The 23,791-nt window shown below is 36.7% G+C and overlaps 2 protein-coding genes across 2 annotated transcripts; one reads left to right on the top strand and one right to left on the bottom strand.

The window, feature by feature from the left end:
- Nucleotides 1–3,439: 3,439 nt before the first annotated feature.
- LOC124634036 (ribosome production factor 2 homolog) lies at nt 3,440–5,399 on the bottom strand. The gene is made up of 5 exons (XM_047169437.1): nt 5,246–5,399; nt 4,954–5,169; nt 4,415–4,688; nt 4,061–4,202; nt 3,440–3,756 (listed from the first exon to the last, which is right to left on the bottom strand). Exons 1-5 carry the CDS (start codon nt 5,266–5,268, stop codon nt 3,464–3,466), a joined length of 948 nt encoding a protein of 315 aa, XP_047025393.1. The 5' UTR covers nt 5,269–5,399; the 3' UTR covers nt 3,440–3,463.
- An 8,212-nt stretch (nt 5,400–13,611) lies between these two features.
- LOC124634013 (organic cation transporter protein-like) lies at nt 13,612–23,569 on the top strand. The gene is made up of 5 exons (XM_047169408.1): nt 13,612–13,797; nt 20,238–20,628; nt 21,170–21,577; nt 21,912–22,155; nt 22,877–23,569. Coding segments are annotated over exons 1-5 (1,473 nt in total). The 5' UTR covers nt 13,612–13,796; the 3' UTR covers nt 23,306–23,569.
- The last annotated feature ends 222 nt before the right edge of the window (nt 23,570–23,791 follow it).

Genomic DNA, 23,791 nt, shown 5'->3' with positions numbered 1-23,791 from the left:
AAATATAGCAAATTATGAACCTCAGTAGATGTTAATTTTCTTGGGAACTACATACTTGAGTTTCCGAGTAGAACCCGAAAAGTGGGAAGGTACATTCTCTATGTAAAGGTAAAATGTTAAACCATCTTTGCATTATTTATCTGCATTTTATTTCCTTGAGAATAAAATGTAGAAAAATCCCTAAAAATAAAAGCATGGACAAAAACTCAGCATGAACACGTCGTCCACAGCAGCATCCTCAGCAGCATCGCTTGCTATCAATACTTTTGAAACATTGCAAGTAGCCGAGTACTTATACAACTTTATGGTCACTAAATAACCGGAAATTCGCTGTTTCTTTAAAATCAGATGACAGATACCTATGTATAACCGCAACTTTACGCATGCTTAACTTTTAACTTTGGTGTGTCACAGAGGGCTTGACAAGGGCGCCGAATACATGTAGATAGATACAGTTCCTAATTTGTACTTCTAGATAACGTGTAATATGGCCTTCATATGCGCACGACCATAATTACCTACATTATACATTTCCTATTTTTATTATTTGGATTTCCTTCTGATTGCATCTGACATCTGGCCGGTTAAAAAAAGAATTTTACCTAAGTTAAGCAACCGACTTTCATCGTGGTGGCCTAGTGGGTAAAGAACCAACCTCTCGAGTGTGAGGGTGCGGGTTCGATTCCAGGTCACGCAAGTAGGTAGGTACCAATGCAACTTTTCTAAGTATGTATGTACCTACCTACTTTCTAAGTATATTTTGGCCACCAATGGCTGATAAAAAGGTGGAGGAAAACATCTTGAGGAAACCTGGACTAAATAGTCTGAAATCACCAACCCGCTTTGAGCAAGCGTGGTGATTAATGCTCAATCCTTCTATGTGTGAGAGGAGGCCTGTGCCCAGCAGTGGGACGATAAAAAGGCTGTAACAGTAAAAAGGTGACGTCAATCATCTAAATTGTAAGGTGTTGACGGATGACATCAATCAAATAACTAGGGTAGTCCACCTAGTTCTAACCGCGTGCAGTAAGTAGGTAGTTAACGTTTTAAACGACACTTTAAAAAACCACAACAAATTCCTTTCAATGAGTGACGCCTCGCACATTCCTAGTTCACGTTGCGGTTTTGCAGCTCTTGTTTAAGATTTTTAGTCTGTTAACCCCACATAAGATCGAACTTGGCTAAAGTTGGTGTGTCATCAACTAAAGACCTTGCTAAGCGCTGCTTGAATAAGTTTCTTCAGTTATCTTTTGAGGTACCTACGTACCCACCCCCAGCGCTTCTGCTTTGAAGGTGAGACAGGACAATACCGTAGGTAGATAATTATTGGCTAAATAGGTACTTGAATTTGCTTAACTTTGAAACGGAATAGGCACCTAAGTCTAATCGGAAAGAAAAAATAATTCGTACTTTTTTACAAATAGCTTACTCATTGAAACAACTTTATAATATGTATTTGTATGTCTCTAACCGACCACGGGACTACAGAGTCCCGGATTTTTGGAAGGTGAACGTGCGGCCGAAGCCAACACGCTGAAGCCCTTTGAGACAACTTTAATGAAATGGTGACACAAAACCGACGATTATCCCTGTATACACTATAGAAATGTACCCAAGGACAATCCCCGGTTCTGTGCTAAACTATTGCTAACTATGGATGAAAACTACTTGGGCTATTGTGATGGGATGCTAGTGGACTAGGAATGGGGAAACTACGGGAACTATGGCACCTGCCGATAACAATGTAATAAATACACGTAAAAATGGCAGGTGGAGACTCGCCAACTCACTTACTAGGCCCCCGGGAATCAGTCGCTAAATCGCAACAAGGGGGCAACAGGTACATGAGCGGCTGAAGGGTGAGGATACCTCGGCGGACTTTAAACGCAGATCACGCGCTCCCTGTGGGTCCAGCATCACCGGCCCACTCGCCACTTACCACGAGGCACCTACCCTCCGAGCAGGCCGCTAACCTTACTCTAGCGACTCCACTCTGACCGGCCGATGAAGATGAAGGCAAGCCAAGAGGCGGGAGACCTATCCCCCGTCATGCTTCACTCCGGCAGGCCGGAGATGGGGGACAGTATACTCTCCCTGGAGCACTCGAATATATAGCCCCGCGGGGTCGCTACTCCCCGTCATCCGCCTCAGATGCCCTGCGGAGTAATATGTATTATTACAATAACAGTGATCAACACTGACATAGCAAAACTCGCACTTTAAAAGCCCACGTTAACAATCCGTCGTACTACATAGGTACGAGTACGGCATTGATAAACAACGGAAATTAACAATCACTGTTTGACGTTCAAAAGGTTAATTTATCCAACTTTTATTAAACCCTTTCCATTTGTACAGAACCAAGCACAAAACTTAATAGGTATATGACTAATTATACGTAGGCACTTATTGTAAGGGCTCGACCACACTTCGACAGCAACCTTTTTGCTCATTTCCTGTTCACATTAATACAATACCGTCAAGATACCTCATTACCTCTATATATTTAAGTAGGTAAGTTAAACTTATAAAATGTGTATAGAAACGTTACCTATCCAGGACTTAATCGGTAAACAAGTCTCCATGTTTTGGGAGCATACATTTCAGTGGACTGTACTGTACTGTGTGTGTGGACGTCCACTAGTAATAATAAGAATAGTAGGTAGGTACCTAGTTACTAATTACTTCATAAGTAAACCACTTGGAATGTTATTAACTTCCCTATGATGAATTACAAACATAGGTAATGCTTCGGTATTGTTATATCACAGGCAATATTGACAAATATTGCTCATGGAAGTTTACTTTATCAACACTTACAAAGATACAGCTATGGAATTACTTAGCAGCAAGTATTAAATCATAACAATAGCAACATAACTCAAACTAAAAAGGGTCAGTAGGTACCTACAATATTTATAATCTTTCAAGTTTATCACAACTTCAAAAAGTCGTTATAGCCATTTCCCTATTTTAACTGACGAATTATTACCGTATTAATTCACTGCTAGTACCAAGTACGTGCTTCCGCTTTTATAACCGAATAAGGTTTTTGCCCTACTACTATATGTACTTTTATTATCATAATCTAAATAGCGACGATACAACAAAGGGCTGTTACTTTAGGAGTTGTAAGTTTAGATAATTGAAGAAATTGAATTAATTTCCCATTTTACCAATATAGGTTGCTTCGTTGGTCTAGTGGCATAGAGTAGTCCGCTGTTCTCATACTCGATGACTGGGCTTCGATTATGGAAATTGTCATGCCCAAAATCGCTTTGGGTTGGTTTTCTTTCACAAAGCAGACCAGAGTCTGAAATTTTGTGATACACCCGTACAATAATAAAGTAATTTAATGTAAACAAAAGAATGATATTGGGCTAGTTCGATAATACGACGCATAGGCTACAACTAGCAGATATAAAATAAAACACTTGCATAAATGGAATAGCAAACATGTATTTTATTCTGCAGATACATTCTGTGCTTGTCTCGCAGCCTGTCTTTCCTTCTTCCTCTTCATTAGCATCGCCTTTTTCTCTTCCGGCGTCTTCTTCAATCCCTTCATCTTGCGAGTCTGTAGTCTGTTGATGTCTTGCTTGCCCATATGGACGCGACCCATCTTGGAACCAAAGGCATCTCTGGAAATGTTTTTCTTTGTGATCGGTTTGAGTTCTCTGGGTACTTTGCAAGCTTCTTTGAAGAGATCATCAGATCCTAGTCTAGTTCTTCTTAGTTTGAAATCTATTGAAGGACCTGAAAATAAATGATTATGATTAATTTGGAATAGTAACACAAAATTAGATATTTCACCCAACAGTGAGCTTATATTGATACTGGAATTATACACATAAGGGATATAAATTATTTATTTCTTAGGAGTTGGAATTTCTTGCATTACTGGATAGTGTATTTAAAAGCAATATCCTTAGCTTGCTAGTTTTTAAGTTTTGTATTGAAAGTTCAAAGTCTCTGTTTTCCTTAAAACCTAGGTTTCATAAACAACATTATTTTAACAGGATCAATATTAGAAGCTGTAAATTAATCTAAGAAGTTATACCTATTTCCTCCAACTCAATCCTGGGTGTCCTCTGACCACTCTTCTTTAACTGTATTCTGTATGATCTGAAATATATGTTGCCATCATCGGTAGCTGTGAAGCTGATGACATGTTCCAAACCTTGTAGTCTGACCGATTCCACCTGGAAATAATATTACAGAAGTGTTATTGAGGATTTTACATACTAAACTATTAAAAGTGATATAAAACTTAAGCAAACTTTGCAGGCAGCTTTTATTTTAAACATATTGCAATTAATACTACTGCACAATTTTAAATAAACGTGTTTAATTTAACTTTGAACGAATTTCTCAAGGACTTAGCTACACTTCGTACCATTGGGTTACAACTTACCTTTTCTCTGTGAAAGAAATCAGTGAAAAGTGACTTTAGTCTTTTCAAATCTTGGTTTAAATCCCATGCTGGCCCATTGAAGACCAGACAAGGTTTGATACCAGCCAGTACTTTCATATTGTGGAATTCTGACATGGCTTTGTAGTTTTCTGCACCGAGTTCAATCATATCCAAGATACCATAGTCAAATGTACGGCCGAGTACAATATTGTGAGGCCTCTTCTTTGAGTTAGAGCCTACTCCAAATAATGCTGCTTCTTTCTTGTAGCACAACCTGCAATTAATTGCAAAATTATTACCACATGAGCGGCAACATAAAACTCTTTACACAATGTACTGTTACTGTTACAGCCTTTTTATCGTCCCACTGCTGGGCACAGGCCTCCTCTCACATGGAGAAGGATTGAGCATTAATCACAATGTACTGTAACAACGATATAAACATAGCTTTATGGCTTCAACTATTCACCTACTATTTAACAGCTAGACACCCTAATTCGCAACTATATTTCGGTGTACTTATGTAAATAACAACTTACTTCTCAATGAGAGTCGGATCTTCAAACGGAACAAAATCATTTTTACGGCTAAGGTACGCCGCATCAGGTTTCTTCAAATCATAGATATCCTTTAGTAGTTTCCGTGTGCGGTCGGAAGGATTGCGTCCCTGGAGAAATAGAGCTTGTTTGGGCCCTTCAATGGGTTTTGGCTCCTTCGATTGCAGTACTTTTTTGCCCTTCCTTGTTGTAGGCTTTCTGTGAAATTAGGAAGTAGTGTAAATATTACATTCATAAAACACAAAATAATAGTTTTCAAAAGAGTATTACTAACTTCACTCTTTGTATTACACCCATTTTTAAACTTATTTCTTAGCTCTGAACCACAACTAAAATAAACACGTGGTTTACAAAAGACAAAATGCAACCATGAAACACAATACACTGACAGTGACACTTGACACTTGACAGTCAAAGACAAAGTCAACCAATGGTAAATTATGAACAGTGCAGTGGTTATTGAGCATGATAGCAACGGCAGATACATGCTATCCTCTTCTTTATAGAGCAGTCCACATTATAGCTGTCTCCTTTCCACTCTCATACAGAGCGTACTCATGCGCGAATAGATACATCATGATCTGGGGGCGACGACAATGTCATTTTGCTGTCATTGTCAAATAAACGTTCTGTCATAGATGTAATATTAAACCATTGTATTAAACAAGATTGCGCACTATCAAAATATATATTTACGAAAATGAACTCTATTCCCACGCAATAAGTTACTAAATTGGTTGCATAATATACAGAGGCAAATCCGAGCCGAGAGGGATAGTTATAACGGAGGCCGCGTGTCTCGTTCTAACACCTTGCCAGCATAAAAAAAAATATGATCAAGAGTTTTGTCTACCCAATAAAACAATTATTATTATTCTTGATTGTACCTATAAAAAAAAATAATAATTTTTATAATAATTTAGTTTGTAAATATTGAATCACTTATATTTTTATCTTATTTTAACAATTGTAAGTCAACAAATTAATAACAATCGCATTAATTTATTCGCATTTATTCTTAAAACATAAATTAATAAACATAAAACATAAATTTGTATTTTGCTTTTTTTATTTTCTAGTGGTAACCCTGATCATTCTTGGCGCCTATTCGGCATTTAAAATTTTGTTTATATTTTTTTTGTATTAATTCAATTTAAACTACTAAAATGGTGAAAAAGTGTTGCGTTTATACTTGTAAAAGTGAATCCTATGGTGGTTATATAATTCCACAGGTAAGCTAATAATAACAGTTTCGTAAATCAAACAACTAGGCCCATGAATTCTTGTAAGTAATGAGTTAAAATATGGGTGATGGATTCTAAAACTGTTGTACTATTGTTATAGCTTCCCAAAAATGACGAAAGGCAACATAAGTTGCTCAGCAGTCTATATGTGAAGTGTGAAGAAAAAGCCTTGCGTGGGACATGAGGGAGTAGCTAAATAGAGGTACCTAGTACATAAGGGAGTTGCTAGAGGTAATACAGATGCAAGCTGGTCAACCTACCCGAATCTGTGATATTTTATCAATCGAATATTAACCAGGCCCGCCGTAAGCGGGCGTGCAAGGCGTGCACCGCACGCGGGCGGCACGTCCTAGGGGGCGGCAAATCGAGCGACTTGTCACGTAATATTTAAAAAATACAATATTTTTTACCAATGATTTGATTTCAATATTTCCGAACACAGCAATAGCGCTAAGAATATGACTTACACTGCCGGTTTCAGTTGCATCTGTTGAAAGATCATTTTCTTAGGGGGCGGCAAATTAAACCATACGGCAAAATTAAACCATAATTACGTAACAAAAATATTTTTAATAAAAATAGATGAGTAGATTACCAATAAAATTTCAGAAACAGCCGCCCTCGCTTTAGTCGTGTCCTGTCAATTTTGACGGGTTTACCCTTTGTGGCCCCAAAAAAATTCGCGCTCGCTGCACTCGCGGCTCCATGTCAGATAGGTATCACTAAGCTAAATCTTTGTTTAATTCTATTCCGAAAAAATATTTTTCGCGCACGTCCGTTATGGCTTTTTGTTCACTTTGGCTTTTTGTGACATGTTTACTTCATGAAAACTCTAAGGAGACAATCGCGCTCGCTTCGCTCGCGGCTCCGTATACATTTGCACTTCATTTCTGTACATATCTTACTATTTGACTTTGCTTTGTTAATTTACAGTGGTTTTTATTTGTTTTGTGTCCTTAGACTGAAAAATTTTCGGGCTCGCTTCGCTCGCGCTTCCTTACATGTGAAATGTGTCTTATGCGTTGACTTTTTCAACGGGATACCCACCAAAAACCCTAAATAACATAGTTTACTGAATTTAAACATTGTCATAGATATTTTTTTTGTTAGTTTGAGTTACCCATAATCTGTTCTAAGCACTTTGATATACATATGTTGGTACCTAGTGATCACAATTTTTCAATACATAGGGGCCACTTGGGTAATGATTGCACAAGGGCGCTACATAAGCTCGTTTACGGAAATTAGCTAGAGACACCTTTGGCTCCAATTACTTTTTTAGGCCATCCTAACTAATATTATAAATGAGAAAGTAACTCTGTCTGTCTGTCTTTCTGTCTGTCTGTCTGTCTGTCTGTCTTTTCTTCACGCCTAAACTACTGAATCGATTTGTGTGAAATTTGGTACAGATATAGTTTGAAACTTGAGAAAGGACATAGGATAGTTTTTATTACAAAAAAATATAAAAATAAAATTTATTCCGGACATATAGCGCCACCTATTGGTCAAACCAAAAATCTACCGGAAGTTACTATTCCACGCGAAAGAGTCGCGGGCAAAAGCTAGTAAACTATAAAACTTGAGCGCTCGCTTCGCTCGCTCTTATTTACGATTGCTTCTCTCTTCTTGCATCGCACCAGGCGCACTACACAAAAGAGTTAAGTTTTTGTAAGGATTATGTGGCTTAGTTTTACACTTCAGTAAACAAATATAATTACTGTACCTAATAAAAATACATATTTTATAATCTTAACGAACTTTTCTTTTTTTTTTGACAAAACTCAGTCGTAGGGCGGCATAATCAGTTTTGCACGCGGGCGAACTAAAAGCTAGCGGCGGGCCTGATATTAACCTTCCACTATTTTCTATTTTTTATATTGAAGAAAGAGAGATTTTCGTTGGTTGATATGCTGCCGTCTGTACATTACATAAAGGAGCACCTAAAAAAGAAATAAAATGTGACATCATAAGTAAATAGGTTTGTGGGCATCCACAGTGCCTATTACGGTAGATCCACCACCTGGTTTCAAGTCGAGCTTAATTAATGTAAGACAACTATTTAATTATACCTAACTGGTTAAGATGCATAGACTTGTGAGCTACTTGATTTTAGCGCCAGGGGATTTCCTATAAGAAAAATGTGATAATATAAATAACTTTTTAAGGATGTATATTGTAACTGATATAACCCAACTGATTAGGTACTTACATATTAGGTACAATACAAGTTTTACTAAGACTTTCGATTAGGTACCTGTATATACCTAGATTATTACGTGTAGCATACAACTATCGATCTTGTTTGCTCTATAACCTAGATCACATATATGTTACTTGACTAATCATAAAAGTGCATACCTCATACATACCTACCTAGATATAATTTAATTGTACAATTTTTTAAGACTTCACTGTACTTATAGAAAGTTTGAATGTTTGGACTTCTTCCTGCCCTGCTCCCAATTTTATTTGGGGTCGGCGCAATATGTCTTCCGCTTCCATTTTTCCTAGTCAATCGTTATGTTTGAACACAAGACAGTTATTTTAAAAGAGTCTCCATGGAGTTTAACATAGTCTTCAAGAGTCTTCATAGTAACCGTGCTACTAGCTTGACTTTTCATAAGAACCTGTAAAAGGTCAATTTGGAATAAGTAAAAAAAAAACACTTTAGTTTGTTTAGGATTATTATTCTTGATCTTATTATGTTAACTGTTTCACTATGACATACTTGCAGTTTCCTGCGTACTTACCTGTCTAGTCTATTTCAATTCCTTATAAGGCTCATTAAATTGTAATTTTAAGATTTAATCGCGTCTCCTTTGAAACATTTATCGCGTCATAGGTAAGTTATGCATGGAGGAAAATCTGCCTATTTCACGCAATACTTAGGTAGTGTATTTTTATAAAAAGTTTTAAGTTAAATATACCTATTACTTACACAAATACATATAATGTAAAAATATAGGATCATGTTTGTCTTGAGTTTAATTGCGTGAAATATACAATACGGATTCGCTAGTCTAGTGAAACATATTTTTGCTCCATTAGAAGAATCCCTTAACTAAGCTGACCTAAAGTAATTTAAGGTACGTAGTTACACGTACCGTCTACACTTAAAAATTGTAAGTAAGTATTTTATTAACATTTTCATTAAAAATGACTTACCTGCGGGCTACGTATAAGCGTTGGGTTTTAGGGATTTTGTTATTTTCATTGTGTCAGTGAAATTTTGTCCCTGACTGTACCTAAGTACGTTAATTCAATGCGTTTTACTGTAGAGAAACCAGAAATACAAGTCTGACTTGTAGGATTTTCTCATAAACTTTTTGGTACACATGGCTGCACACGCAGTTGTAACGGACTATACGTTTTCCTTATTCAGCGGTTAGTTTAACTACTTATAGATACTTATTCTAATATGATAAGAGTTGCCTCGTTGGTCTAGTGGTCGCAAGTGTGGCTGCTGAGCACGAGGTCTCGGGTTCGATTCCCGAGTCGGGCCGAAATCGCTTTGTGGGTTTTAGAAGACTTTCACGAAGCAGCCCGAAGCCTGGAAGTTGGTGATTGATTCACCCGTGCATCGGAGAGCACGTAAATGTCGGTCCTGCGCCTGATCTCTTTCCGGTCGTGTCGGATTGCCGTCCCATCGGGCTATGAGAGTGAAGGAATAGGGAGTGCACCTGTGTCGGCGCAAATGCTTGTGCACTATAATATGTCCTGCGCAGTTGGCTAATCTCCTTACATGAGAACAGCCGCCGTAGCCGATAATCGGCTAGGAGGACATCATCATCATCATCATAATATGATATGTAGTTTCAATTACTAATATTTGATTTAATATTATAGATAGATTTAATGACAGATTAGATAGGGTACCAAGTAGGAAGGTAATCACAGGTGTCATTTATTTTTTAAAAAAAACATACATACAATTGCCAGGTGTTTAAGAAAATGTTGTACTTAGGTATTCGATTTTTATAGGTACACGCCTATTCAGTTTTTTTGCAATACTTAGATTCAATGATTTTTAACAGAATAAATATTTCAGTTTTGTTAGAACAACATTACGCTGAACGCGCGGCTCATATGAGTTCTTAATTTCGCAGGTAGGAATAAGCAAGTAAAAGCGGTAGCCTATAGAACTCTGTCAGTTGTAGTAGTTGTCTTAGTAACTTTTAAGTAAACTGCAAACCGTGACCGGGCCTGACTGATGAGGTCCGAAGAAGCGGAAAAACCGCGCGATATTTTTTTGGAGCGTGGGCCACATCGACCATAGTCCGTACAGACCTACCTATTCGCGCGAATTTGTAAAACAGGTCTTCTTATTAAAACACTTCCTGTGTTTTTGTTATGGCTGCACACTAATGTTTATTATAGTTCGGCCATTCAGAGAATGCGTTCCTGACAAGTCGCGATTGAACTGACGACGTAACTTTGCAATGGCGTTGCAGTTACGATAAAAATATTTTTGCTGGTTGTTTACCGTTTTAACAATTGAGGAGCATTAAAACAACATTATTATATCAATAATCAATGAATGTAGTTACGTCGTCAGTTCAATCGCGACGTGTCAGGAACGCATTCTCTGAATGGCCGAACTATAGGAATATGAATTTTCAATAGGCAAGGCTGGTAATTCCCCAAGTACATTCATATAAATAACATCTTAGCTATGGGTATTTTTATTTTTACAAACAAGTTAGTAGCAACTTACCAAAACAAACGTAAAAAATACGTCACGGCATCAAATTAATTTAACTAAAACGTTACAATGTGACGTAGTTATGAAAACAAAAGTGATTTTATGTTGTACGCCACGCTATAGTCATCGAGGGATTCGCTACAGTATTCCCAAAAAAAATAATTCACATCAGCGTTATATATACCTAGGTAGGTATAAAATTAATTAGAAAACTTATATAAGTACTGGCCAAAATTATGATATCTCTTTTATATATTACTGTAAAATAGATCCGTAGGAAGCCACATATTCGATACCAGTTTACCCATCCATGGTTTGGGAACTCCCGCATTTACCCAGATATAATGTAGCCTATGTTAGTCGGGGATAGTCTCGCTTCCCAACAGTGAAAGAATATTTCAAATTGGTCTAATATTTTCAGAGCCTTGAGAGCACAAAGAAAGAAAATAAATATTTCCTCTTCATTACTAACTAGCGACCCGCTCCGGCTTCGCACGGGAGCAATGTTTAACGTGCCCTGCGAAACACAGTATGATGAAAAAATCGAAATACATAAGTATATTGTATGGCCCCGTTGAGTTTCAAACTGTGAAATTATCTAACATGCAACTGAGCAATGTTTTCGGTTAAAACTATTATTTCAACACTGAATTCATAATCGCGATCAAAGTCCAGCCATCAACTTTAGTTAGGTAGCCACAGAATTAAGAAGTAACAACGTGTGAAATTTTGCATTAGGTAGATATCGTTTACCTAGCTTGTTTATTGCTCTTTTACAAACAGTCAAGTACCGGCTTGAGAAAAAATATTCAACTTTAAAAAATCTAAGTAAATATCGCTTTTGCAAATTCCGGTTTTGAACACCCCGCTTGACTAAAATATGCTGCTAAGAAAAGGATTTATCTAAAAAAAAGGGTTTTTCAAGAAACCTATAAAATGCAATTTTGGTTTATTTTGTGGAGATTCACAAAGAAAGCGGCGTGTCGATTAGGTTTTATCCTTGTAACCTTCCTCAATCATCGGATCTCACTGAAATAACTAAATAAACTGTACACTTAATAAAATATATATAGTATTGATTTTTTTAAGGAAAAGGTTATCAATATCAACAGCTTCGGTCATCACCCTTGTCCAGAGGCGACTTTAACTGGTGTAGCGCCCGTGTGCCATCAAAATGACCCTAGAGTCTTTAAAGTATTGAATAAGTAATCATGCGATGTACCTATTAGGCATACATCGTAGTAGATAGACAAGGAAGTAGTCAGACTAGTAAACTGAGAAAAAAGTTTTCTTGGAAAAGCGAATTTTCTTTCCTATTGAGGAATTTGCTTATTTTAAATAGTTCGACTTACCTACACAATATAATGCTGCTGCTGACTTATACAATCATACTTAAAAGTGTTTGCTGATAATAACATTCTACTAATAGTAGTCTGACATACTAGTAGTAGTCTGTCATAGATGCATATAGTATTTATTGTATGTATATCCTACTAATATTATAAACGCAAAAGTTTGTGTGTATGGATGTTTGTTACTCTTTCACGCAAAAACTACTGAATGGATTTTAATGAAACTTTACAATAAATAGCTTATACATCAGAATAACACATAGGCTACAATTTGTAAACATATTGTTCGAAATACTAAACCTGCGCAGACGAAGTCGCGGGCACCAGCTAGTATATAAATATATGTGTATTTAAGAGTTTAGGTTAGTGATTATATATTGGTTATATCTTCTTTCTTTTTATACTGTCTATCTGTACCTATCTCTTTTATTCTAACTCTCCCATAACGGGCCTGCTGGAAGAAATTTCATTAGAGATAAGCTGTGCCCTTGTACAATTTTTTCTATTATTTATTATTGTTTGTGTTTTATGTGTACAAAACTGTTAAATAAATAAATAGTAAAAACCTCAGTTTCCTTATTTTGCATCAGTAGGTATTGGCTATGTACGTAGCGTTTACAACATTTGCGGAAGCTGTCAAATAATAACAATGGAAACATTATAATTTTCTTTGCAAATTTATATAAATAAAACCAAAGATTAAAATAGTATTGTTGGCATTATTTAAGTGCAATTTATTCAATAGGTTTACTGTAAAATGAATAAAATAATAAAAACCGGTTTTGAAACATCCGCATTTGTTTCCAATTTCTGCCGTGTTGTGCGCTGCGGTCGTTATCTGTCCGCGACTACTTGCTTTGCACATAGCCAATACCTGTCTAATAGTAGGTACACCAGGTACCTAATTTTCTCGGCTGATTAAGTATTATATTTTAAAAAGGGTGTCATTAAATTTTCATGAGGGTATATTCATGTTACCCTCGTTTTGGAATCATGCGACTAGTGTCTGACCTTTCATGAAATTTTGACTAGAAACAACCAGACCGCTAACAAAAACCGCAGTTAAAATGAAATAAAATTTTAATTAAATATTTTAGCATGCCGTCGGCAAATTATACCGCTAACACTATATCCAAAACAAAGAAGTAGGTATCTGTTAAATTATGCATCACAATTTTACGCCTTCTAAAAGATTCCCTCAAACTGGTTTGCAAGTTTTCCTGTAACTTCTAAGTGGGCGCAGCAAGAGCTTAACGAGTGTCGACTGTCGACTCCAGTCGTGTGTTGCTGAGATTATGATGGTACATTCAGGTTTTTGACAGGGTTTTCTATGTCGCCGTGACGTCACCGCGTCAGAGGAGTGTCGTGTCGGGTCTATATACTTGCACACGTGCCTCTGTTTGTCAATTCGTGTTGGAGCGCGGCGCTGAGCGCTGCTGCAAACGGTGCGACCGCTCGCCACTCATTTATATCTCGCCGTTTGTGTGACATACTTCTGATCCACCCCTACATCGAAGATCACACAAAAGTAAGTGTTCTACTTTTCTGTTTATACCTAATTTAGGGGCCCGTTTCAGCTGTTCATGGTGGAACCCTCGATTCTTTGCGATTTTTGGGGAGTCATAGCAGTCATATTTCACAATCAAGCAAAAACTCTCTTTTTTAATTCATCGAAGTTAGTTCATAATTTTACGTGTTTTGTATTTGTTGCAATTTCGTTACACTAGCTGTTTCGCCCGGTTCCACTCGTCTCCTGAGGAAAATCCTCCCGTTCCAAAATTTGTGATTCTCATAAACACAATTTTCTAAACCAGCTCAATAGATTTCTCCCTCAACCTTACAAACTTACCGTCTTACCACAAAAACTTTTAAACGTCAGTTTAAGCCTTGTCTAAAAAAATGTCAAATTATGACGTTGACATATGGTTCATTTTGCAGCCACATTTTTTTTTGACAAGTGTAAAACAGGCGTTTAAGTTTTTGTAGTAAGGCCACTTGTCTCTAAAAAATACTAGTGTTGATTTTCAAATTATTTTTTTTTCCATAATTTAATTTAACCATGCAATTTATTAATCTTCAAAAATATTTGCAAAACATGGAGGCCTCCTCCAACGGACATTACAATACCATACCCACTTAGCTACATTTACAATGCAATGACAAACCTGTTTTCATGCAAGCTACAATCAAAATGTTCTCATGTGGGCATTTCCTGAAAATCTTATCAACTCTTAATTAAATGTAAATTAAATCAAATGTACAGTTGTAAATTAAACACAATTAATTAAGGTTGTCCTTGCTCGTGCATCCCAGGAAATGTTCCTGTACACATTACACCGACCGAGGTAGTTTCCGCAAAATATCTGCGAATGTCGACTTCTTTCTGATACCTTTTTAAATACCTTTTGATATTTTATTGACGTTTTATGGGACTATTAAGATCGTAACAGCAAGAGTTACCAACTTCCGATATATTTGATACAAACTTAAGATCAAACTACTTTGACCTGAGTTGATGAGACGTTAACATTGCATTACATCATTACATGCGATGCGAACTTATCGTCAAGATTAATAAATAAACATTGGACTTATTAGCCCGGTCAAAATAGACATAAAAGTAGTGGTCAAATAACAAAAACTCCCACAGAGCTGATTTTTGGTGGAGAGCTAGATTTGATCATTACAAATAAAATACTAAAAGTCCCCATCGATCCCATGTGTGCGTCAAAAGTTATTCGAGGTCAAATGTCAAAATTTTAGGTTTTTTGATTTTTTTTCGAAAACGGTAAGTTTTATCAAAAAAAGACATCAGACCAAAATCGTAGATCTTTAAATTTTCTACAAAAATGGCATTAACAGTTTTCTCCTAAATCTTACCATTCCTGAGATATAGCGATTCAAAGAGTCACACTATACATGATATGCACATATAAGCCACGTACATACGAGGGCTACCTTTAAGTTGTATCGTTTGAAATAAGTACAGACAATCTAATAAGTTAATACCATTTATTGTTTTTCAAAGAATTCTCTGCGATATTTAATGTACTTTTGCACGCATTAAACCCAGTTCTTGAAACATTTATTCCATTCTAAAGTGGGGTAGTCAAATTGGCCGATTTGTATGAGTCAACAGCTTTTTCAGGTGTGCTGAAACGTTTACCACGAAGACTTTACTTAATTTTGTGGAATGTAAAACAATCGTTATGCCCACGGATCTATGTCACGGTATGTTACATGTTGGTCTGCGACAATTAACTGCCGCATAGCCTCGATATTATCTTGGGTCATATCGGGTTTTGAACTACCTTCAAGTGGCTTGTCTCTAAGGCTAGATTGCCCACTTTTAAATCCTAAATATCAGCGTACTGCAGTCCTAAGGCATGGTTCTGCATCACTAAACACAGAACATTTTTTTTTTAAGCGCTGAAGTCGCGACAATCCGCTTTTAAAGTTGTAGAAAATTATCGCACGCTTATTTTCCTTCGACATTTCCATTTTTATCCAGAAGACTGGGGTTGGAAATTGATACATAATATCTGGAACCTATTAAAACTTTACTCCCACCTGCTCCAGGAAAACTCCTGACATAATTTTTTGCAATTGCAAAAAATATTGTAGTATCAAATCATCCTCCGAGCCCTTTTCCCAACTATGTTGGAGTCGGCTTCTAGTTTAACCGGATGTAGCTGATGTAGTACCAGTCCTTTACAAGGAGCGACTGCCCCATCTGCCCCCTCAACCCAGTTACCCGGGCAACCCAATACCGCTTGGTTAGACTGGTGTCAGACTTACTGGCTTCTAACTACCCATTACGACTGCCAAGGATGTTCAATGACATCCAGAACCTACAGTTTAACGTGCCATCAGAAACAGTCGTTGGTGTCCAAAATATGCTTAGAAAGTACATACATACAAACTTAGAAAAGTTGCATTGGTACTTGTCTGACGTGGAATCGAACCCACTCATACTTGAGAGGTTGGTTCTTTACCCACTAGGCCACCACGAGTTTTTGTATGAATCTGATAAATCTAAAACAATCACAATAATAGTTAACCCAATAGTTAATATCAATAATGACATCATATTAGAACTTGACGGCAATTATTCCCTTAAACTATCCTAAAATTGTCATGACAGTTAGTGGAGTAGGCCTACAGGAGAAACTACGGTAAAAAAAACGCACCGAGTACACTACCTCACAGGTGGCGTGGACATGTGTGCATGTCATGTATGGAATATACTTTGATGCGCAATATCTCAGGAATGGTAAGATTTAGGAGAAAACTGTTAATGCCATTTTTGTAGAAAATTTAAAGATCTACGATTTTGGTCTGATGTCTTTTTTTGATAAAACTTACCGTTTTCGAAAAAAAATCAAAAAACCTAAAATTTTGACATTTGACCTCGAATAACTTTTGACGCACACATGGGATCGATGGGGACTTTTAGTATTTTATTTATAATAATCAAATCTAGCTCTCCACCAAAAATCTGCTCTGTGGGAATTTTTGTTATTTCAAATGTCTATTTTGACCGGGCTATATTGTGTGATTACCAGGATCAAAGGCAACTCGGCTATTAATTTGAAGGATGCAAGTTTGATAAACCATTCACCTTTCTAGTAAACAAAATAACCTTTATTGACTTTGTAAATACCTTTCAAAAATATAATTGTGTAGTTTCAACTCGTTATCCGTAATCTCTGAAAGAAGTGGTCAGACCGCTTGTGCTCAATTTACTGGCCATAAAACTTCTTGAATATTTTTGGGAATGGTTATTATTGAAGAAAAAAGTAATTTGTTTCAAGATTGCACATAATGAGTCCCTCCACCGCGGGGTGATTGCCCTCATTGTAGTTTTCCATCCCGACACGCCGACACGCGCATACAACGCAGGCTTGCGGCGACACTTCTCAAACCTAACATTGATTAACTGTATGCATAGGTGTATATATAGCATGTTTTTAGTGTGAAATAAATAGGCAACTATTTAGTCGTTAATTACCGACTCTAGCAAATACTTTAATAAATTAAAAAAATGAACTTTCTTGTGAGCAAATTCGTTTCTCTACTACGCAAGAAATGACCGTTCCCAAGTTTAATTTATAATTCCAGCTTGTACGTGATACTTAAGCACGACTGTTCACTTAAACATTTCTACTGACTAAGGCTTTTGTCCGTAATCATGTTCTATGCATGAAAACCACTGTTGATTACGAAGAAGTTCTATTTGCAGTAACTAGCGTTGTATTAAGTTGAGACTGGTTAAAAGAGTTAAGCGCTTCGAAATTACCATATTTTGGAGATAGGTATTTAATTCGCGATAAAGCCGGATTTACATTATTTTGTATTCATCAGACAAGTTTTGAAAATGTGAATTTAAAAGGCCAAGTTCAAATGTGTTAGTGAATTATCCATAACAAGTTTTCTTGAAATGTATCGGACACCAATAGAATTTTTCTTCGAAACAAAACGAAAACTGCACTGATCTTAAAGTTGTCTATTTCTTCTATAGGTATTATACATATTATTAAAAGTATGTCGAGGTATTTTTTCTTCGTTTGTAAAAGCTACTAAACTACTGAACCGATTTGAAAAATTCCCAATATTCCTGGGAAAACAGGAATCAGAGTAAAGAAAGTAATTTCATGGAAACAGGAAGTGTAAAATAATAGACGAGAAAGACTAGCTGAAACGAGCAGGACTGGTTAATACAGGTGTGGGTAAATTAAATAGCTGCCTTTTAGAAAGCAGAATTAATTAAAATAGAAAACCATATCTGTATTGTCGGTATACCTATCTGAAATAAGTATTCGTAGTTACATGCAAAATAGAAAAAAAGCAAATCAAGACGGATTAAAAAATCTTGTAATTGTATTTTTATGGGTAAAGTTAGATGCTAAGATTTTTTAACTTATTATTTATATTAATATCAATATCAATATCTAACACAACATTAATAACATAATACCAATGAATGAAAAACGATAAAATGCGAGATTATTTTTTTTACTTTGGGTACCTACTTCGCATTTAAAACAACTTCTTCTCGTCAATCAAAATCAAGCTCACAGTTACTGCGAGGTGAATGGTCGCTAACCTATTATTTGTAACACTAAAACCAAAATAACAACAACAAAAAATCTAGTAATTCGGATATCCTGGAGGTTATAAAAAGCTCTGAGTTTGCTTCATAGATTAGTATTTTTTAAATGACTGTTTGTGGCTGTGATGTCAACTGTGATTCTTATGATTTGCACGTATGATTTATTATGCTACTATTTTACTTCGAGTAATTAAATCCAATAAAGAAGCCATAGACTATATTTGCGTTATTAGTTAATTAGTTACACATCATTTCAATCAGCATATTTAAGAGTTGATACACTACATAAGTGATGGCAAATTACTGGCACAAAATGCATGCAATTTGCTACGTAAGTGTGACTCAATATTGTCGTATCAACGAATACTAAATAATTATTAATTTTATCTGGTGTCGCGTGGAGGCTTGGCTCCTCGTTTCACTGATAACGAAGATTGACGCGTCCAGCGTCGCGCAGACTCCTGGCGATAGCGACCATAGACAGACAAAGGTCAAATTAATTATAACACAAATAAACAACCCGACTTTGGGTACATCTTTGTTATGATAACATCATCAAAATATCGATTTAACTAATTAGATACCAATTTAGAAGTATGTAATTTTGCGTCTAATACAAACAAAATAAATACGACGAAGTGTTAGGTTATCATTAAATATTTTAACAAGTTTTCCTTATAAACACAACTCTTAGCCGGGTGTTTGTTTTTTTATGACAGTCTGTTATTCTTGAGATTTTGTCGTTGTCATGGAGTAATCAACTCGGGAAACGGTTCTAATATCAACAAAAACATTCAGTTTTTACTAGTTTGATTTATGGTCGGCAAGTAATTGTAGGTACATGTATCATCCTCGTGGAAATAACACGTGGGAGAAATATGATAGTGTACCTAAAGACGCTGCGGCTTGCGTGCTTAATCGAATGACCGCACTAATGCACTTACATGCGTGTAAACATAGCCTTCACGGATTATTGTTGAGACAGATTGGCCCGTCATTTCCTCCGTTCATTGTAATTTTCTTATGACAAGTGGACATCTGCCAGAAAGCAAGAAAAGTTGAGATCTGCCTTTTATATTAATTTGATGGTCATTGTACAATACTAATTAGACATTTATATGTTTAACTTTTAAATAGGTAGTTGATTAATATTATTAAAAACCGTCGAGCGATCAAAGAATCTGGAATTAATTAGGTTATCAATTCATCACCCCGCTATTATATTGGGGCGCGTGATGTGGACACTCGCGACCCTAAGGTGACATCTTATCATTTTTTAGGACGGACTTCGTCCAATTTTCGGGGTGACGGATTTGACACCAACGGTTTACCTATCTGTGATCACGATACTGTCTGCTCAGTTAATATTCAGCAGTTCGAAGTGATCTTGCGAAGTGTCGCAATCGCATTGAAAAGTTTATATTATAATAATTTACAAAAATTCCGTGATTTTAAAATGTCTGCTAAAAGCGAATTAGCATCCAATAATAACAACATTACTGTAATATGTAAGTCATATAAGAATATTTTGCAATAATCTTAAAATAGAACTTTAAATTTATTGCTGGGATCAGGTAGCCAGGTCAGGTTTAATGTGGGACAAATCAATAATTTAAAACATATCAACAACATTCTAATAAAATTAATTTATATTGCAAAGAGATGTTTAAAAATAAAATTAAGAACCGGTTAGTTATAAAATAGCTTATAAGTTTGGACATAGTTGGTAAAGGTGCAATAGGTAGTGCTCACGAAACTTGATGAAACTAATAGAAAGAAAACGCGATCCTATGTTGTTTAGATTCAGTCAGTTACGCTAAGAATTAAGTATTTAAATTGGTAATTATTACTTTCAGTGTTGGAGAACGAAAAAAAAGACGTTGAAAATCAGACGACGGAAGAGGATCCTTTGACGAAAGCTATTGGAGCGCTCGGGAAATGGCAAATATGGGTATGCTTAGTCGTATTCCTTGTCAAGTTCCCCGTGGCCTGGCATCAGATGAGTATCATATTCCTCGCACCGCCAATGAATTATAGCTGCGCCCCGATTATACCAAAAGACGGTTTCGATAATGTCTGTGAAAGAGATTGCAAAGGCTATATATACGACCACAGTGTCTTCCAAGAAACAATCATATCGCAGTGGGAACTGATTTGTGACAGACAATGGCTCAAAAACCTCACGCAGACTATCTTCATGCTTGGCATCCTCGTCGGCAACATGATGTTCGGCCATCTCTCAGACAGGTTAGTTACAGTTTATTGAATCAGATATTTGAATCGCACTTGATATCAATGATCATCCAATTGGCACATCCTGCACTTACTGCTGCACGCTGCCGTGTCACTACAGTCCGGATGAGATTACTTTAACGAATTTCGTTAAGGGGTCTCTGGGCTATTGTGCATGACATCTCATGAAATGCACCTAATTGCATCCTTTGCATACCAGCGAAACAATTTATCGTTGATAAGAGAACTGAAAGGGTGATCTGATATCGAAAGACAGGTCAATGCTATTATTACTGATAACCTGAATGTTTAATCCTTGGACCTACCACTTAAAACCACTTCCTATGAAGTCACGTTTCAAAACACGATTCACGAATGGTACATTCAATGGTTCACTTAAATAAAACAACGTGATTTTTCTTAAACATTTCGTTACGACGAACTTATTTGCAAAACACTGTTACTGATACTTTACAAACACATTGTAGCCATGAAAGATGTTTTTCTTCTCAATTCAGATGTAAGTTTTTGTTTATCCTTTAATGTTTTTTTACAGATTTGGCCGGCGCAATCCATTCTTGGCAGCAGTTTTCCTGCAACTGATATCAGGAGTAACGACTGCCTATTCTGTCAACTGGTACATGTTCACAACCCTCCGTTTCTTCCTTGCCGTCGCCACTGGCGGGACCATGGTCACCAGCTTCGTCTTAACGATGGAACTGATTGGAGCAAAGTACAGAGATACTGTGGGAATTATATACCAGATACCGTTCAACTTAGGACATTTGACGCTACCTCTATTCGCTTACTATCTCCGGGACTGGAGTACATTCCAACTTGCGATTTCACTGCCGTCCGTACTGTTCCTGAGCTACTACTTCTTATTGCCTGAATCTCCGAGGTGGCTCCTGACTGCTGGCAGAACGGAAGAAGCCGTCAAGATCATGGAAGTTGCGGCAAAGAGGTGAGAATAATCAACGAATTTACAGTATATAAAAATGCACTTTCGCTTTTTAAGAACACGAACGCAATACAAATATGTCGTCAGCTTACAAAAAGTAAACTGTTACGTGAAAACAATTGGTATCGAGGTAGAAAGCCGTTCCGATTTCCTATTATCTGTCGTCTTAACCGTGTGAAGCATAATGATCGATTTCGTTATTCTTTACAATTATCTATTTACTATTAAAGTTACTGTAAAGGTTTAAGCAGAATTGGCATCTATACCTATTGCAATCCCAACTCCTTTTAGTACAAATATCTTAGCACCTATTTTTAAATGAAACCGTCAATTTCAGGAATGGTAGACCAACAGAAGGGATAGCGTCGTCAACGCAGAAGATGGCGGTGGACGTGGGAGCCAAGCAAGACGAGCACGCGTCGTTCCTCGCGCTGTTCCGCACGCCGCGTCTGCGCACGCGCACCATCGCCATCTGCTTCAACTGGTTCGTCTGCGGACTCTGCTTCTTCGGCGTGTCCCAGTACATGAGCCATATTTCTGGAAATATCTTCACTAATGTGGCTATTTCTGCTTCCATTCAGGTAATATTTCAGCCCTCTCTCTGTATTACAATTAGGAGTTCAGTATCAAAAGTCAAAACTTTATTATAAAACACTAATTGCAAAGAACAACATTCAGCTTCACAAAATCATAAAACATTTTATCGCACTTTTTACGATAGGAAAAAAACATTAATTCATTAATGCCAGTTCAGACATAAGTTCACGTATGAATTCACTGGAAAATTATTGACTGTATTATCATAACCAGTTTTACCCGAAATAATCTAGCTGACATTTGTTATCTTAACGACAGGCACCCGCCACCGATTAAACTTTATTACTAGAAATCACGCTGTGAAATTTCACACGACACGCACATAAAATTGCAATCACTGATCAACCTTTACTCAAAGAATAAAATCGTCCATGTAAAATTTTCAAAAGTATTGTCTGAGTAACTATCTTATAAACATACATTTTTCTGCTTATCATGTGCCAATTCTTGAACTTCCTTGTCCAGCACAACCTTCACCTTCTCTTTGATATGTTTTATATACCTAAATATATCTCAGACGACCCCTTCCCTTCTACAATATTTTTTTTGTATATATTTATCGTGACGTACTTATATACGTTCCTACTTATAATTTTTCCTCTTCGGTTCTCTTTTGGCTCCTACTTTCGGGACTTAATTATTGGTTCTATCAGCGTATACCTATAGTAATTTTAGTTTTATGTAATGAAAATATCTTGTCTCCAGGTTCCCGGTACTATTATGTCAGTCTACGCAAACAAACTGCTTGGAAGAAAAATCACACTGATCAGCGCAAACTGTGTAACTGGAATCAGCTGCCTTCTCATAATTGTGGTGCCACAGTCCGGCGTCAGCCACTTGACACTCGGCTGCACTGGACTATGGGGCCTGAGCATATCCTTCGCCACAGTTTACTTATACGCAGGCGAACTCTTCCCAACTGTTGTGAGAAATTCAGGTGTTGGACTCTCGTCAACAGTTGCTAGAATAGGTTCCATGTTAGCCCCGTTCGTGGCTACTCTCGCGCACACAAGCGCGTGGTTACCACCGCTAGCATTTGGCATTGTGCCCCTAATAGGAGCTGCTCTCTGTTTCCTCCTTCCCGAAACATGCGGGAAGAAACTACCTGACACATTAGAAGAAGGCGAAGCGTAAATTATGCCACGGCTGTAACAAGTATTCGTATTTTTAGATCTGTGTGATGTTGTGCGCAAATTGTATCAGTATGTGAGTGCGTGAGAACAATACCCATCTAACTTAAAGACTATTAATTTTAAGTGTTATTGACATTTTATTGTAAATTAATTTATATTTGCAGAAATGTATTTATGAAATCTACCTATAGGATAAGTTATAGAAAGTGTAAGCTACAAAAAGTCTATTTTAATAGGCTGTGATAAATAAAAAATGATTGTATTAGATGGTCACTTTTATTAATTTTGCATAACAATGCAGTTACTCCCTTCAATTACCTTATAATAAAACACAATAATTGTGTTTTAGAGAAGGAGCATTCTACAATTATTGTAGAATGCTCCTTGTTATAAGGTACCTTATACAATCAATAGTACGAAAAAAGTTTACCTTCTTCAAATTACAGTGAATGCAGATTTTAGTTACTCATGAAAATTCTTGAAAACT

This window comes from Helicoverpa zea, chromosome 10, assembly GCF_022581195.2.
Source record: "Helicoverpa zea isolate HzStark_Cry1AcR chromosome 10, ilHelZeax1.1, whole genome shotgun sequence".
Lineage (NCBI taxonomy): Eukaryota > Metazoa > Arthropoda > Insecta > Lepidoptera > Noctuidae > Helicoverpa > Helicoverpa zea.
Note: the sequence above shows the minus strand (reverse complement) of the source record. Positions and strands in the feature narration are given on the sequence as shown.